This window comes from Callithrix jacchus, chromosome 1 (assembly GCF_049354715.1).
Source record: "Callithrix jacchus isolate 240 chromosome 1, calJac240_pri, whole genome shotgun sequence".
NCBI classification, from domain to species: Eukaryota; Metazoa; Chordata; class Mammalia; order Primates; family Cebidae; genus Callithrix; species Callithrix jacchus.
Genome location: NC_133502.1, coordinates 125,276,675 through 125,293,867, shown reverse-complemented (window position 1 = coordinate 125,293,867; position 17,193 = coordinate 125,276,675). Strand labels below are relative to the sequence as shown.

At 40.7% G+C, this 17,193-nt stretch overlaps 1 protein-coding gene and 1 pseudogene across 6 annotated transcripts in view; one reads left to right on the top strand and one right to left on the bottom strand.

Moving 5' to 3' along the window:
* Positions 1-17,193, bottom strand: part of ADAMTSL1 (ADAMTS like 1) — a 1,072,914-nt gene that overhangs the window by 222,533 nt on the left and 833,188 nt on the right. For all 6 annotated transcript variants that reach the window (XM_078369765.1, XM_078369768.1, XM_035306411.3 and 3 more), the window contains one exon: positions 12,682-12,983. In XM_078369765.1, coding sequence (XP_078225891.1) covers positions 12,682-12,983 — 302 coding nt within the window. The remainder of the gene's footprint in view (positions 1-12,681; positions 12,984-17,193) is intronic.
* Positions 815-1,451, top strand: LOC100404099 (ras-related protein Rap-1b pseudogene; annotated as a pseudogene).

Genomic DNA, 17,193 nt, shown 5'->3' with positions numbered 1-17,193 from the left:
ATAAATAAGTAAATAAAAAATCAATCAGTATTCACCCTGTGGCTGGGATGCTATCTTTTATATTTTTTTTTTCCTAAATTGTTTACGAGTTTCAAAATTTAATTTAAATATGGTCAGTTCAGGGTGGAGCATTTGATATTTCTATTACACACTCAAATAATTCCATCATATTCTGTAATGCTGACTGCAGGGTGTTCTCTTGGTTGCAGCTGGGATGAGCCATCTAAAATTCATGGTATGATGACACAGCCAAACAATTCAGAAGAAATTCTTGATAATATCACTGATACGTCCCACTGGAATAGTCTGGCATTATTAAGGCAGTGATGAGAAGTTACTGAATGTAGCTTTCTATTCCATACAGAATCTAGAGATGTGGTTATCTTCGAAATTAAATTTTTAGCTCATTTACCTGTTTGATAGTATTCAAGAGATTCTAAATGAGACTCTAAAATAAAACATATTTTGGCTTTATTCAGTGTTGAAAACCTTATGAAATCCTGAGGCAGGAAGTGACCATGGGCTTGTCTCATGCTTTAGTAGAAAGTAATGGCATCAGGTGTGTGTGTGCGTGGGAAGGTGTGTGAATGATGTGACCTGTGTTTCCACTTTGTGAGCTCCTTCTTGATAGAACTTAGGGTTTTCTGGACACCGCCAAACCTCACCCAGTCAGGCTTGTAAACCAGCTGTAGTGGGAGCGCAGCAGCGGCAGGACTGCCCGCCAGGGCCAGGGCAAGAGTAGTGACCCAGAGGGAGCACGGGGCTGCAGGGACCCGGTGACAGCGTGAGAGGTAGTAGGCTCTGAGTTTGCATCATGCGTGAGTATAAGCTAGCCGTTCTCATCTCAGGAGGCATTAGAAAGTCTGCTTTGACTGTACAATTTGTTTTAAGGAATTTTTGTTGAAAAATATGATCCCATGACAGAAGATTCTTATAGAAAGCAAGCTCAAGTAGATGCAGTGTATGCTAGAAATCTGGGATACTGCAGGAATGGAATGATTTACAGCAATGAGGGATTTGTACATGAAAAATGGACAAGGCTCTGCATTAGTTTATTCCATCACAGCACAGTTCACATGTAACAATTTACAAGACCTGAGAGAATAGAGTCTTTCAGTTAAAGACACTGATGATGTTCCAATGATTCTTGTTGGTAATAATTGTGACTTGGAAGATGAAAGAGTTGTAGGGAAGAAACAAGGTCAAAATCTAGCCAGACAATGGAACAACTGTGCATTCTTAGAATCTTCTGCAAAATCAAAAATAAGTTTTAATGAGATCTTTTATGACCTAGTGCAGCAAATTAACAGAAAAACTCCAGTGCCTGGGAAGGCTCGCAAAAAGTTGTCATGTCAGCTGCTTTAATATACTAAATGCATTGTAGCTCTGAGCTAGGTCTGAAGAACTGTTGCCCAATTCAACAGTGCCAGCATTCCAGCTTTGCTAAACCCACCAACATCTTAAATAGACTTTCCTGTGGTGGTACTCTTTAACAGGAGGATGAAAGCTACTATCAGTTTGCACATTCTAATCACTTTCCAGTATCACAAGAGAGATTTTTACTTATATAATAGTCCTAGAGTATGCAGCTGGTTGAACCAGAGGCTACATCTAGCATTACTGCTAAGAGACATTCTTCATCCACCAATGTTCTGCATGTATGAAAATGGTGTATTGTATACTTTAACATGTCCCAAACTTTGCATTGGAGAGTACAATAATGTAAATCTTAAAAGCACCACAATTTTAGCATAATAAAAGAAGGTCCAAAGAGCTCCTATACAGACTACTCTAGATAACTTCAGTTCTTTGATACTTGTAGCTTCTTGCAATTTTTTAAAAGAAATTTAAGGTCATTATTATTGTACCTAGTAAGAGCTTTAACATAGCTATGTAGTTTTTTAATTTTTAAAAAAGCTGTGGAGACAGTGATCTTGTCTTTAAAATATGATAGTCTTGGCCAGGCGCGGTGGCTCACGCCTGTAATCCCAGCACTTTGGGAGGCCAAGGCAGGTGGATCACGAGATCAAGAGATTGAGACCATCTGGGTCAACATGGTGAAACCCCATCTCTACTAAAAATACAAACAAACAAAAAAATTAGCTGGGCATGGTGGCGCATGCCTGTAATCACAGTTACTCAGGAGGCTGAGGCAGGAGAATTACCTGAACCCAGGAGGTGGAGGTTGCAGTGAGCTGAGATCATGCCATTGCACTCCAGCCTGGGTAATAAGAGTGAAACTCCGTCTCAAAAAAAAAAGATAGTCTTTTCATTATAATGTCTTAAAGACATTGCCTTTAATATCTGTTGGGAAGGAAATGTCCAGACTTTTCAAATGTCTTATTATCTGTTTTCTTTTTTGTTTATATAGGGAAAAATGTTTATGGTCATGTGTACAGTGGGGGTCTGCAAGAAGTATATATTTTCAGACAATATTTTTAATGATTTAACAATTTTTGTAAATCATTTTCAGGCTTCTGCAACTATTGATTCTCACTGTGAATCCCCTGCTTGCTCTTGCATAAGTGTACTTGTAATACTAATGTACAGGTTTAGTATTTTTGCCAGTGGGTGGTTGTTTCACATGTGCAATGTTTTGGTTGGGATGTAAAATTGTGGATGAGTCCTGTGCATGTGAATGCAGAGAGTAATTTTAATCATATGTAATTGGTCACAGGCCTAATTTGCAGTAACCGCTGCTGTTTTATTTAACAATGTCTTGTTGCTTTGTATGCATTAACATTTAAATGTAAAGATTGTGTGTCTATCCAACAGGAAGCCACAGTATTTAAATTGACCAACCTAATGTTATAACTACTTTGAGGTGGCCAAATGTAAACTAAAAGCCTTAATTAAAGTGTTACGATTTTGTAAAAAAATAAAAATAAAATAACTTAGGGCCTTCTAAGACTGCAAGGAACCGGGGGAAGTAAGAGCTACATTTCTAGAAGACACCAATAATCTCCTTTCTTAGGTTTGTCAAACACAAATTTACATTACCCCAAACCAATAATCATAGCTCAAAGATTAAAATAACCCATGGGGTATGAAGTGCTGCGACTAAGAAGCATTCCACAGTTACTACATTCTAAAGTATTCTAAAACAAGACACTAGGCCTCCCCAACGCTGTGCGTTAAATCTCTGTTGTCATGGGGTCCAGCTGCCTCATCCTTCGTAGGTGGAGCCCAGGGTGGTGGGGGAAACTAAGGACATAAGTTCTGCCATAATTAAGGAGTATCTGGGACCAGCCCTGCGGTCAACACTCAATACATTTTTGTAGGATGAACAAATGCAATGGCTAAAGGGCGGGGCATTCTAAGCCCAGCATGAAACTGAGGCCGAGGGGAGGTGGGAATGGGATGCCTGGAGAGCACGAACCTGGAGGAAGGGAGTTGCCCTGGAATGGGAGTTCAGGAAGCTGGAGGAGGGAAAACTCTGAGGGCTTCACCTTAGAGTTCACAGTAGAGTTGGCCCATGGGAGGCAGGCACGACGTGAGAAGTTAGCTCATCAGTTTGTGCTCTTTCCAGAAGAGCTACTATATGCTCTTAGGAGGACACTGTAAACCGACAGAGAACATACTTAAGCACAGTACTTGATGATTCTGGGGTTTCCTTTCTTGACAGAAGCAAAAAGGAGAGAGAACTTGTAAAGAAAGGGGAACAACAAGTACAAGGCTTCATCTTCCATTTTTGCTGAAGTCAATGTCAAGTTTTCCTTTAGCTAGATCTTAATGTGGATTTTACTCTCTGGGACTTCAGGACCATAAAGCTGATCAGGCTCAAAGCGCCTTCCTTGATAAGACCTGTCAGTTCACATGTGGGAAATTAAAATCGAACAAGGAGGTGATAGTGGGACATAGGATACAGATCTGAGCAGGTTAGGTTCACGTTCGATCTTCCAGAAAATGGGATTTTCAGTGTTTATAACTCCCAGAATAGCATAATTGTTACATGATATTTGATGACAGCTCGGGAAAACGCAGCCACCAAATACAGGCTAAATTACTAACTAGTTCCTCCTGGTTGCTACCTCTGCTAGGTAAAAGGTTACTTTTGTGTGTATCCAGTGTCATCTCTTGAGATTACAAAAACAATAAAATTAGCCTGATTGGCCCTACAACCCAAAATTGATTTAAAATCTATTTGTTAATCCTACACATTTTTAGTTGGCTTCAGCAGAAATAATTAAAAAATATATAACCTTGTGGGTTATATTTTGGGGAAAGACCAAAGTTGATAATACTGTAAAATGTTACTGCCAAACAATGACTTGAAAATACATATGTTCCAACTCACTGGATCCAAGATGGCCGAATAGGAACAGCTCTGGAGTGCAACAAGAACAACACAGAGGGTGAGTGCCCACCACATTTCCAAACAAATTTTCACTGCCCATAGACCAGCAGATGTGCGGGCGGAAAAGCGCCATGAGTTTTCAGCATGGCCAGTGCTGGGTTGGCGCACAGAAACTCACACAAATCTGGGCAGCCATTTCAACTGGCACCTGGAATGCTTGGGAGACAGAGCCGCCCATTCAACGGAGAGGGAGGGGGCAGAGACAGGGAGCCAGATGATCTGGCTCAGCGGGTGCCACCCCCACAAAGTAAGCAATCTGAAATGCTCTGGATTGAGAGTTTCGCAGCAAGCGCAGCTGGACCCAGGATGGTCCAGCTCAGTGTCGGGGAAGGAAGACCACCACTACTGAGGCAGTCTGCCACTACCCAGGCAGTTCACACAGCAGCGGGGCAGAGCCTGTGGCAGCTCAGCAACACCTCTACTGTGACTAGACTACTCTGTGTGGATCAGGGCATCTATGAAAAAAGGCAGCAGCATGACAGGAACTTATAAATAAAGCTGACTTTCCTAGGACAGAGACCTGGGAAAACAGGTAGTTATGAGTTCTGCTGCAGCAGACCTAAAAGTACCTGCCCAGCAGCTCTGCACGGAACAACGAAGCTCCCAGCACAGCACTTGAGCTCCTATAAGGAACAGACTGTGCCCTCAAGCAGCTCCCTGACCCACATATACCCAAAGAGACATCACATAAAGGACAGCTCAGGCCGACATCTGGCAGCTATCCTTCTGGGACGAAGATAACAGAAGAAGAAAGAGGCAGCAACCCTTACTATTTGGCAGCCTGCGTGGGTGATCCCCAGGCAAGCAGGGTCTGGAGTGGACCTCCAGCAGTCCTGCAACAGAGAGGCCTGGCTGTTAGAAGGAAAACTAAGACACAGAAAGAAAGAGCTTCAACATCAACAAAAAGGACATCCACTCAGAGACCCCATCTGAAAGTACCAACTACAAAGGCCACAGGTAGATAAAGCCACTAAGATGGGAAGAAACCAGTGCAAAAAGGATGAGAACACCAAAAACCAGAACACCTCTCCTCCTCCAAAGGATCACAACTCCTCACCAGCTAGGGATCAAAGATGGATGGAGAATGAATCTGATGAATTGACAGAAACAGCCTTCAGAAGGTGGGTAATAACAAACTTCTCAGAGCTGAAAGAACGTGCTAACCCAATGCAAAGAAACTAAGAACCTAGAAAAAAGGTTAGATGAGATGCTAACTAGAATAAACAGCTTAGAGAAGACTATAAATGACTTGATGGAGCTGAAAAACACACGAGAACTTTGCAAAGCATACACAAGTTTCAATAGCTGAATCAACCAAGCAGAAGAAAGAATATCAGAGATTGAAGATCAGCTCAATGCAGTAAAATGAGAAGGCAAGAATAGAGAAAAAATATAGTGAAAAGAAATGAACAAAACCTCCAAGAAATATGGGATTATGTGAAAAGACCTAATTTACATTTGATAGGTGAACCTGAGTGTGACGGAGAGAATGAATCCAAGCTAGAAAATACTCTTCAGGATATTATCCAGGAGCACTTCCCCAACCTAGCAAGCCAGGCCACCATTCAAGTCCAGGAAATACAGAGAACACCACAAAGATATTCCTCAAGAAGAGCAACCCCAAGGCACATGATTGTCAGATTCACCAGGGTTGAAATGAAGGAAAAAATGCTAAGGGCAGCCAGAGAGAATGATTGGGTTACCCACAAAGGGAAGCCCATCAGACTCACATCAGATCTCTCAGCAGAAACCCTACAAGCCAGAAGAGAGTGGGGCCAATATTCAATATACTTAAAGAAAAGAACTTTCAACCTAGAATTTCATATCCAGCCAAACTAAGCTTTATAGTGAAGGAGAAAGAAAATATTTTATGGACAAGCAATTGCTGAGAGATTTCGTCACCAGCTGGCCTGCTTTACAAGAGTTCCTGAAAGAAGCACTAAACAAGGAAAGGAACAACCAGTACCAGCCACTCCATAAACATAGCAAATGGTAAAGACCATCGACACATTGAAAAAAATGCGTTGACCAATGGGCAAAACATCCAGCTAGCCTCAAAATGGCAGGATCAAATTCACAAATAACAATATTAACATTAAATATAAATGGGCTATACCCTGATCAAAAGACACAGACTGGCAAATTGGATAAAAAGTCAAGATCCATTGGTGTGCTGTATTCAGGGAACCCATCTCACATGCAAGGACACACATAGGCTCAAAATAAAAGGATGGAGGAAGATTTATCAAGCAAATGGAGAGCAAAAAAAAAAAAAAAAAAAAAAAAAAGCAGGAGTTGCAATCCTAGTCTCTGATTAAATGGACTTTAAACCAACAAATATTAAAAGAGACAAAGAAGGACATTACATAATGGTAAAAGGATCAATGCATCAAGAAGAGCTAATGATCCTAAATATATATGCACCCAATACAGGAGCACCCAGGTACATAAAGCAAGTTCTTAACGACCTACAAAGAGACTTAGACTCCCACACAATAATAGTGGGAGACTTTAATCACTTCACTGTCAATATTAGACAGATCAACGAGACAGAAAATTAACAAGGATATTTAGGACTTGAACTCAGATTTGGACCAAACAAACCTAATAGACATATACGGAACTCTCCGCCCCAAATCTACAGAATATACATTCTTCTCAGCACCGCATTGCACCTACTCTAAAATCACCACATAATTGGAAGTAAATCACTCCTCAGCAAATGCAAAAGATCGAAAATCATAACGAACAGTCTCTTAGACCACAGGGCAATCAAGTTAGAACTCAGAATTAAGACACTAACTCAGAACCACACAGCTTCATGGAAACTGAACAATTGGCTCTTGAATGCTGACTGGATAATCAATGAAATGAAGGCAGAAATAAAGATGTCCTTTGAAACCAATGAGAATGAAGACACAATGTACCAGAATCTCTGGGACACATTTAAAGCAGTGTCTAGAGGGAAATTTATAGCAATAAATGCCCACATGAGAAGTAAGGAAAGATCTAAAATCAACACCCTATCATCAAAATTGAAAGAGCTAGAGGAGCAAGATAAAAAAACTCAAGACCTAGCAGAAGACAAGAAATAACTAAGAACAGAGCAGAACTGAAGGAGACAGAGACACAAAAAACCCTTCAAAGAATCAATAAATCTAGGAGCTGGTTTTTGGAAAAGATTAACAAAATAGACAGACTGCTAGTCAGATTAATAAAAAAAAATGAAGAAGAATCAAATAGATGTAATAAAAAACGATAAAGAGAATATTACCACTGATTCCACAGAAATACAAACCATCATCAGAGATTATTGCAAACAACTCTATGCATATAAACCAGTAAACCTGGAAGAAATGGATAAATTCCTGGACACTGGCACCCTCCCAAGCCTAAACCAGGACGAAGTTGAAACCTTCAATAGACCAATAACAAGGGTTGAAATTGAGGCAGCAATTAATAGCTTATCAACCAAAAAGAGTCCAGGTCCAGACGGGTTCACAGCGGAATTCTACCAGATGTACAAAGAGGTATCATTCCTTCTGAAACTATTCCAAACAATCCAAAAATAGGGAATCCTTCCCAAATCATTTTATCATAACAAAACCTGGCAGAGACTCAACAAAAAAAGAAAACTTCAGGCCAATATCCATGATGAACACAGATGCAAAAATCTTCAATAAAACACTGGCAAACCGATTGCAACAGCACATGAAAAAGTTTATCTGATCAAGCTTATCACAATCAAGTAGGCTTCATTTCAGGGATGCAAGGCTGGTTCAACATATGCAAGTCTATAAATGTAATCCACCACATAAACAGAACCAAAGACAAAAACCACATGATTATCTCAATAAATGCAAAGAAGGCCTTTGACAAAATTCAACAGCCCTTTATGCTAAAAACTCTCAATAAACTAGGTATTGAAGGAACATACCTCAAAACAATAAAAGCTATTTACCAGAAACCTATAGCCAATATCATACTGAATGGGCAAAAACTGGAAGCATTCCCTTTGAAATCCAGCACTAGACATGGATGCCCTCTCTCATTACTCCTATTCAATATAGTACTGGAAGTTCTAGTAAGAGCAATTGGGCAAGAAAAAAAGATAAAGGGTATTCAATTAGGAAAAGAGGAAGTCAAATTGTCCCTATTTGCAGATGACATAATTGATATTTAGAAGAACCTATCAACTCAGCCCAGCATTTCCTTAAACTGATAAGCAACTTCAGCAGTCTCAGGATACAAAAATCAATGTGCAAAAAATATCAAGCATTTCTATACACCAATAATAGACTAAGAGAGAGCCACATCATCAGCAAATCCCCATTCACAATTGCTACAAACCTAGGAACACAACTAACAAAGGATGCAAAGGACTTCTTCAAGGAGAACTACAAACCACTGCTCAACAAAATAAGAGAAGACACAAACAGATGGAGAAACATTCCATGCTCATTGTTAGGAAGAATCAATATTGTGAAAATGACCATACTGCCCAAAGTAATTTATAGATTCAATGCTATCCCCATCAAGCTACCAATGACCTTCTTCACAGAACTGGAAAAAAACCACCTTAAACTTCATATGGAATCTAAAGAGAGTCCACATAGCCAAGACAATCCTAAGCAAAAAGAACAACGCTGGAGCCATCACAATACCTGATTTCAAACTATACTACAAGGCTACAGTAAACAAAACAGCATGGTACTGGTACCAAAACAGATATAGACCAGTGGAACAAACAGAGGCCCTGGAGGCAATGCCACACATCTACAATCATCTGATCTTTGACAAACCAGACAAAAACAAGCAATGGGGAAAGGATTCCCTGTTTAATAAATGGTGTTGGGAAAACTGGCTAGCCATGTGCAGAAAGCAGAAACTGGACACCTTCCTGATACCTTATACTAAAAGTAACTCCAAATGGATTAAAGAATTAAACATAAGACCTAACACCACAAAAACCCTGGAAGAAAATCTAGGCAAAACCATTCAGCACATAGGCATAGGCAAGGACTTAATGACTAAAACACCAAAAGCATTGGCAACAAAAGCCAAAATAGACAAATGGGACCTAATTAAACTCCAGAGCTTCTGTACAGCAAAAGGAACAATCATTACAGTGAACCGGCAACCAATAGAATGGGAAAAACTTTTTGCAAGCTACCCATCTGACAAAGGGCTAATATCCAGAATCTGCAAAGAACTAAAACAGATTTATAAGAAAAAAATAAACCCATCCAAAGTGGGCGGAGGATATGAACAGACACTTTTCAAAAGAAGACGTATATGAGGCCAACAAACATGAGAAAATGCTTGTCATCACTGATTATTAGAGAAATACAAATCAAAACCACATTGAGATACCACCTCAGGCCACTTAGAATGGCGATCATTAAAAAATCTGGAGATAACAGATGCTGGAGAGGATGTGGAGAAATAGGAACACTTTTACGCTGTTGGTGGGAGTGTAAACTGGTTCAACCATTGTGGAAGACAGTGTGGCGATTCCTCAAGGACCTAGAAATAGAAATTCCATTCAACCCAGCAATCCAACTACTGGGTATATACCCAAAGGATTATAAATCATTCTATTATAAAGACACATGCACACATATATTCATAGCAGCAGTGTTTACAATAGCAAAGACCTGGAACCAACCCAAATGTCCATCGACAATAGACTGGACAAGGAAAATGTGGCACATATACACTATGGAATTCTATATAGCCATAAAAAATGATGAGTTTGTGTCCTTTGTAGGGACATGGATGAATCTGGAAACCATCATTCTCAGCAAACTGATACAAGAATAGAAAATCAAATACTGCATGTTCTCACTCATAGATGGGTGTTGAACAGTGAGAACACATGGACACAGGGAGGGGAGCATCACACAATGGGGTCTGTTGGGGGGGCCAAGGGAGGGACAGTGGAGGGGTGGGGAGGTTGAAGAGGAATAACATGGGGAGAAATGCCAGATGTAGGTGACGGGGGATGGAGGCAGCAAACCACATTGCCATGTGTGTACCTATGCAACAATCCTGCATGATCTGTACATGTACCCCAGAACCTAAAGTACAAGAAAAAAGATAAAAGAAAATATACATGTTCCATATACCAAAATAATTTTTAGTGCATATGGGCATGATATGGGCCATATAACCCAAGCATATTTTCATCACTTTGGAATTTTCAACTCTAACATTTTAGGCATAAATATATTACCTTGGCACAGTGACATAACTGAAGGTAAGTGTGTTCAGTTGTTGACATTTAAAGACCTAAGAAATTTCAGTAATTTTTACCCTGCTTTGGATATAAAGGATGTACAATTTACGTTATGTAAAAACACTTAGTTTCTATAGGTAGAGATCCATTGTATACCAAACATCCAAATCTTATTTCTAAATCAGTATCTTCTGAAAACCTTTCAAATTAAATACATTCCGCATACTCTACACACTGAATTTTATACCCCTGGTTGGTCAGCAGAATGGTTAGACTCTTAAAGAAAAAGGTATCTGGTTATTTATATATTCCATTACTACATCTCTTTTTTCCATCTGTTCATAAAGTTCCAGGCTTGACTTGTAACTGAGAACCATAACTGAGAGACCATAAATAATTTTTTAAAGCACATTTGTTTTTGACTAGAAATAATGATCATTCAATTCAGGTGATCATGGAAATTGGGGATGAAAGCACAACCATCTGAATTCTAAGTCATCTGTTACATTGGAAAGAAGGAACTGTAGCCACCCGCTAACAGCCTTTCTACCTGACCTCTCAACTCCTGCCCAGGCTCCAGAGATCACTGAAGCTTATTTAACACTTCTCTCTCATTAAGCATGAAAGAAAAGATGCCCTCGAAGTGAGTGAAGCATCCCATATGAACACAGTTACATTCACTGAGTTCCAGGAAACTGTCTTCCAGAATCATTAGGAAGAATTTAGGTTTTAACATACCAGGGCGCTCCATTAAAACACTCCAAAATTCCGAGGTTAGAAATTGGAAGACATGGAAACAAACAAGAACCTCAAGGTCAGGACCATTAAATGCTTACTAAAAGACCTGCTGGAGAAACTCAATTCTTTGCTAGTATTTGTTCCACTACTCATTCCTTTCAACTACATGTGAACAGTGTGGGCACATTTATTCTTACATTCTCAATCATGACAAAGATGCATTTTCAAAGTTTCCAAAATGTCGTGGTTTAGAAAACACTTTTGGGAAATCATTTTAGTACTTTTTTCCACCGGTTATTAAGGATCTTTACTGAGGAAACAGAATCTCAACGTGCCCAAAGGGGTTACTAATAGCCAGGGAAAAGATCTGGCAAGGAATCAGCCAGCATTTCCTTATCTATTAATCTCTCTTGGGAGTAGACACAGGAAATGGTGTCAATACGAATCTACCGTATTTTTAGAGTGGGAAGAAACATCGCAATCTTGAAGAATCAATTGTTGAATTCAATGCCTTCCTTTGCCACTACAATCCTGTTTATAATATCTGAAATAAAGAATCACTGAATCTATTGTTCTATCACCAGGGAATAAATTAAGGAGAATCGGGAAAGACTTAACATGAGTTAACTCATATTCATAACAAGAAAGCTTCAAGAATTCTCTAAGTGCTTAAAAAAGTGTGGTATGATGGAAAGACACTAGACAGAGAAAGGAGAGCTTTGCCGTAGTCCCAGCTCTGTCGCTCACAAGCTGTATGATCTTGAACAAATCACTTCGTTTCTTTGATTCTTAGTTTTTTTCATCTGTAAGATGGGGGTGGTGTCAGACTTTGATCTTTAAACTCCTTTCCAGCTCCAGGTAACCACTGTATCAATTACCTTTTAGATACCCTTCCCTGAGATATAAACAGATATTACTTTGGGAAATCGGCTGAGTACATCAGAGGGACTCCGACTTGTTCTTGGGTCTTGGTTCACAAAGCGGCACTGAGGCAAGGGCAGAGATCAGTAACACAATGTTGAGAGCACTGCCAGGTCAGTGTCAGCTGTGTTTTTCAGCCAGATACACAATGATATGTTGCAAGGCATGAGAATGACAACTGAAAGCCAAGCCATTTGTTCTGTTGGCCACTCACCGCTGACAGTCTGAGGGCCACGGGAGCCAAGAGAGAAACACATCTGTGTTTCATTCAGTATGCTTTACGTTTAGAATGGCTGCCTCCCCTCCTCCTCCTGCCTATCTTTCTTGGACTCGAGGCAGTCACATGACTCAGCTGCATGCAGGAAGAAAAGAGAGAGACAAAGGGCAAGAAGATGGCGGGGATCTGAGCCAGAATCCCCTTTCTTACCTCCTCCACAGGACTCGGAGCACTTGGTGAATCCCTCATACTCCCAGTCATACAGCTCGTCGAAATCCTGCAGGCCACCGAAGAGCCCCTCTGTCTCGTCTGGGTTGAACTCAGGAATTTCCCCGCTGCATGGCCCTGCATAACAGGCACGCTGGGATGCCGGCTTGGGCCCTTCACACTCATCAACGGGCAGGTCAGCCACGGACTGAGAGAAAGACAGGAGCACCTGGCACCTGACTATTCGCACCTGGGTGCCCACACCACAGGTGACTGTGCATGCCGACCAGGCCTCTGGGATGAACCTACAGTCGGCAAGCAAACAAGAGGACAGGATGAGAAGCCCCAGGCAGGAGGCCATGGAGGTTGTGAGGGGCTGCATCCCACCTGCCTCCACTGCCCAGAGCTGTCCCAGGGGTGCTCGGGGATCCTCCACCCTGTCCTGTGATGGCGCTTCAGTTTAGTTCTTAAGCCCTTTTGCCACTGTTTCTGGGTTGCTTGCTTCCTGAATGTCACATGAACTCCCAGCTGCAAGACATTCCAGAGACCACCTGCTTGCTCCCTGCTTTGTACCCACAGTGATAGCTCTTCCAAGCAGGGGACTGACTGGTGGCTTCTTCTCGCTCTAAATCCCAGTGAGATAGGAATTTGTTTTACAAGACCCCACTAATAAAATAGGATGCTGGAAAGAAGCCGGCCAGATCCTGTCAAACCAAGATGGTGATAAAAGCAACCTCTGGTTGTCCTCATTGCTTATTATACACGAATTATAATACATTAGCATACTAAAAGACACTCCCACCAGTGCCATGACAGTTTACAAATGCCATAGCAATGTCTGGAAGTTACACTAAACGGTTTGAAAAGGGGAGGATCCTCAATTCCAGGAATTCCCCATTCCTTTCCTGGAAACTCATGAATAATCTATCCCTAGTTTAGTATATGATCAAGAAATAATCATAAAAGTAGCCAACCAGCAGCCCTCAGGGCTGTTCTGCTTATGGAGTAGCCGCCCTTTTATTCCTTTACTTTAATAAACTTGCTTTCACTTTCCTCTGTCAGCAAGCTCTTGAATTCCTTCCTGCGTGAAACCAAGAACCCATGAGGTCCCGCCCAGGCTGAACCTCAGTTTTGGGGTTTGCCCTGTGACACCAACACTTGTGCCTCTTGCAAGTCGCTGGCTATTCTTATAGCAGACTGATACTGATAACGAAATAAGCCCTTGCAGATATTTAAGGAAGCTTTTTTTTTTTTGGTCTGGATCTCATATTCTGTAACTTTCTTTGTTCAATATGCTTCCTGAGATTTATTTATATGTATAAGGAGGTATTTTTGTATGTAAATTTCCAAGAATGGTGCAAAGCCTTGTTCCTCATACATTCTTTGAATTAGTCTGAGCTCCAGTTCTTTTTATATCATAGAGAAAAGCCGTGCTACAAATGTAAATCCACAGGCATACCACAGTAAATGAGAGGTTCTGCCTTCAGACAAGTGTGTTCATCATCCTCACATCCAGTCCCCCAAACGAAGCTACATTAGTAAGAACTCGGTTTTTCTCTGAGTTTTTCTCTAGAATGTAGAAAAATACCCAAATCTTCAAAAATGTCCTCTCACCTTCATTAATCAACCAGGACCATAACTATAATGACCTGGAGAGGGGCCTAGGAAAAAAAGCCCAGAAGGAACCACTCAGAAAGTTAGTATAATAATTCAGAGAAAAAACTTTGGGATCATTTTTTATTTTTAATTTTTCCATGATCCTATTGCTTTCTCACAGGGAGTCGTGCTGAGGAAGCATGCAAACCTGGCTCTTTAACCTTGACTTTGGCAGACAATGAAAGAACTGATAAGAAGGTTATAGCATTAAATGCTAGCAAGTGCAAACGATTCCTATCTGGTTCAGGGAGATTGAAATTCTAACAGCAAACCGATCCAAGTTTTCAAATTGGAAGGAACACAACAAAGATGAGTCCTGGGCCTGAGCCTGGGCTCTGTGTGGAGCAGCAGTGGTCTGCTCAGAAGAGAAGACTTCCCCCAAAGCAGCACTCAGTGTTCTGAGGCAGGAGTCTCAGGCATGGCAAGAGACCCTTTGAGAAAGGCCTGACCCCCAGCTACCTTTGAAGAGTCATCCACTAGGGGGAGAACAAAGGTCCCCCTGTAACCTTGTCAGGAAGGTGGGTAAGGGTCGAATGGCCACCCAGAATTATCCCCAAGAAAATCTCATCACAATTTCACCTCCCTTTCGCCTTTTGACTTCTTTGTTCCACCTTTTGCACCTAGAGAACTTGGGAAAAAAATGGTATCCTAAAGTATCCAAAAGTCTCCTTGCTTTAAATAATGCCACCTGTAGGAGCTTTTTAGGAACATAAAACCAAAGGCTGCCATCAAAATCATTTTAACCCTCTTATTACACATCTAGCTCCACCTGCCTGGCTCCTGTAACAAGAATCATAACAGATACACAAGGACTGAATTTTGCCACCCAGGTGCAGACACAAAGGAAAATAGATGCTAAACTATTTTGTATGTAAGAAAGACACAAAAGCAAATGATTAGCCTACCAACTTTGACAATGGTATGATGAATAATACTTCTTTAATAGTGTGGTACCAAAATTTGTTTTTGAATCAGAAAGATGGCAAGATCTCAAAAAGAACTGCAACCTACCAGCTTTTTTTATGCAGTAAGAATTATGGTTCTGTTGCTTACCTCTTCAGGAACCATATAACAGGGCAAGGGTTGGCAAGTTTTTTTCTATAAAGGGCCAGATTGGAAATATTTTAGATTTTTGCAGACTGTGTGAACTCTGTTGCAACTACTCAACTCTGCCATTGTGGAATGAAATATGTAAACAAATTAGCGTGGTTGTGTTCCAATAAAACTTTAGTTTTAAAAAGGGGGTGATGGGATGATGATGGAAGGTTCTGGATTTGGTCTGTGGACTGTATTTTTGCAGCCTCTGCTAGAGGAAAAAACATTTGGTGGTCAGGTGCATGGCTCATGCTTTTAATCCCAGCACTTTGGGAGGTTGAGGCGGGTAGATCACAAGGTCAGGAGATTGAGTCCATCCTGGCTAACATGGTGAAACCCTGTCTCTACTAAAAATATAAAAATTAGCTGGGTGTGATGGCATGTGCCTGTAATCCCAGCCACTCGGGAGGCTAAGGCAGGAGACTAGATTGAACTAGGGGGTCAGAGGTTGCAGTGAAGCAAGATCATACCACTGCACTCCAGCAAGACTAGATTTCAAAAAAAAAAAAAAAATGGAAGAAATACAACATACTGAGATCCATAGATAATCCTCAAACTTATTTTAGGTCTTAGTTTCTATATTTTTTCACATATATAAACTCATGGAATATGACAAGTGGCTAACTTGATTTGTGTTTTCAAAGTGAGCCCCAGATAAGATCTAGAATATAAATGAGGCACAAACTAGACCCTTAGCTCTCCTTGTCTATAATATGAATGACTTTGCATCTGATGTCATTCCAGAACCAAGAAGATATACCAAAAGCACGTAAGATAGAAAGGCCATTCTATTGAAGCCTCATGAACTTGCTGCAACGTTTGAAACTTATTTATTTTAAGGCAGCATGCTTAAACTAAAACAAATATATGTGTGTGTGCGCAAGCACATGTGTATAATTTTTTACTATCTGGACATTTAGGGTTAATAGCAAAAACAATAAACATCTGTTTTATGTCTCCCAAATGAGAGTTTTATCAAATGTAAAACAGCCTCACTGGCTTATCTCCCAATCCACTATCCTTAGGTCTTCATCGAGTTCACACCAATTAAAAACAATTTGGTTTTTAAGTGGTGCTGTCCTTTGGCAGTCATCTTAATTTCTCTAGTGCATAGACTGTATGATATAATATACTCTCTCTTGTTGAAGGCAGGAGATTATGTTTCAAAAGAAAAATATCTGATAGTGCAAATGGCCAAATGAATAATAACTGTTTTTCATATGAGGCTTTTCCCCAAGTCCCTAGATCTCCCAGCTTTGTATTTACTATCTTGAGTTTTCTGGCCTTAAGTGGGAGGAAGCAAGGTCAGTGAGAGGGCAGGCAAGTGAGTTAGGAGGTTTAATTCTAATGTTTATAAGTCTCATCTTGAACAGCACTTCCTGAGCTGGAACCTTTAAAGAGGGACCTTTAAAACAGAGTGAAAAAGGTTCTTATCATTTATATTAAATTTAGGAAGTTTAAAAATTCTTTCTGTTGGCTAGGCATAGTGGCTCACGCCTGCAATTCCAGCACTTTGGGAGGCTGAGGCAGGTGGATTGCCTGAGGTCAAGAGTTCGAGACCAGCCTGGCCAACATGGTGAAACCCCGTCTCTAGTAAAAATACAAAGATTAGCCAGAGATGGTGGTGGGCGCCTATAATCCTAGCTACTCGGAAGCTGAGGCAGGAGAATTGCTTGAACCCAGGAGGCACAGGTTACAGTGAGCCGAGATTGCACCACTGCACTCCAGCCTAGGCGACAGAGCCAGACTTGGACTCAAAAAACA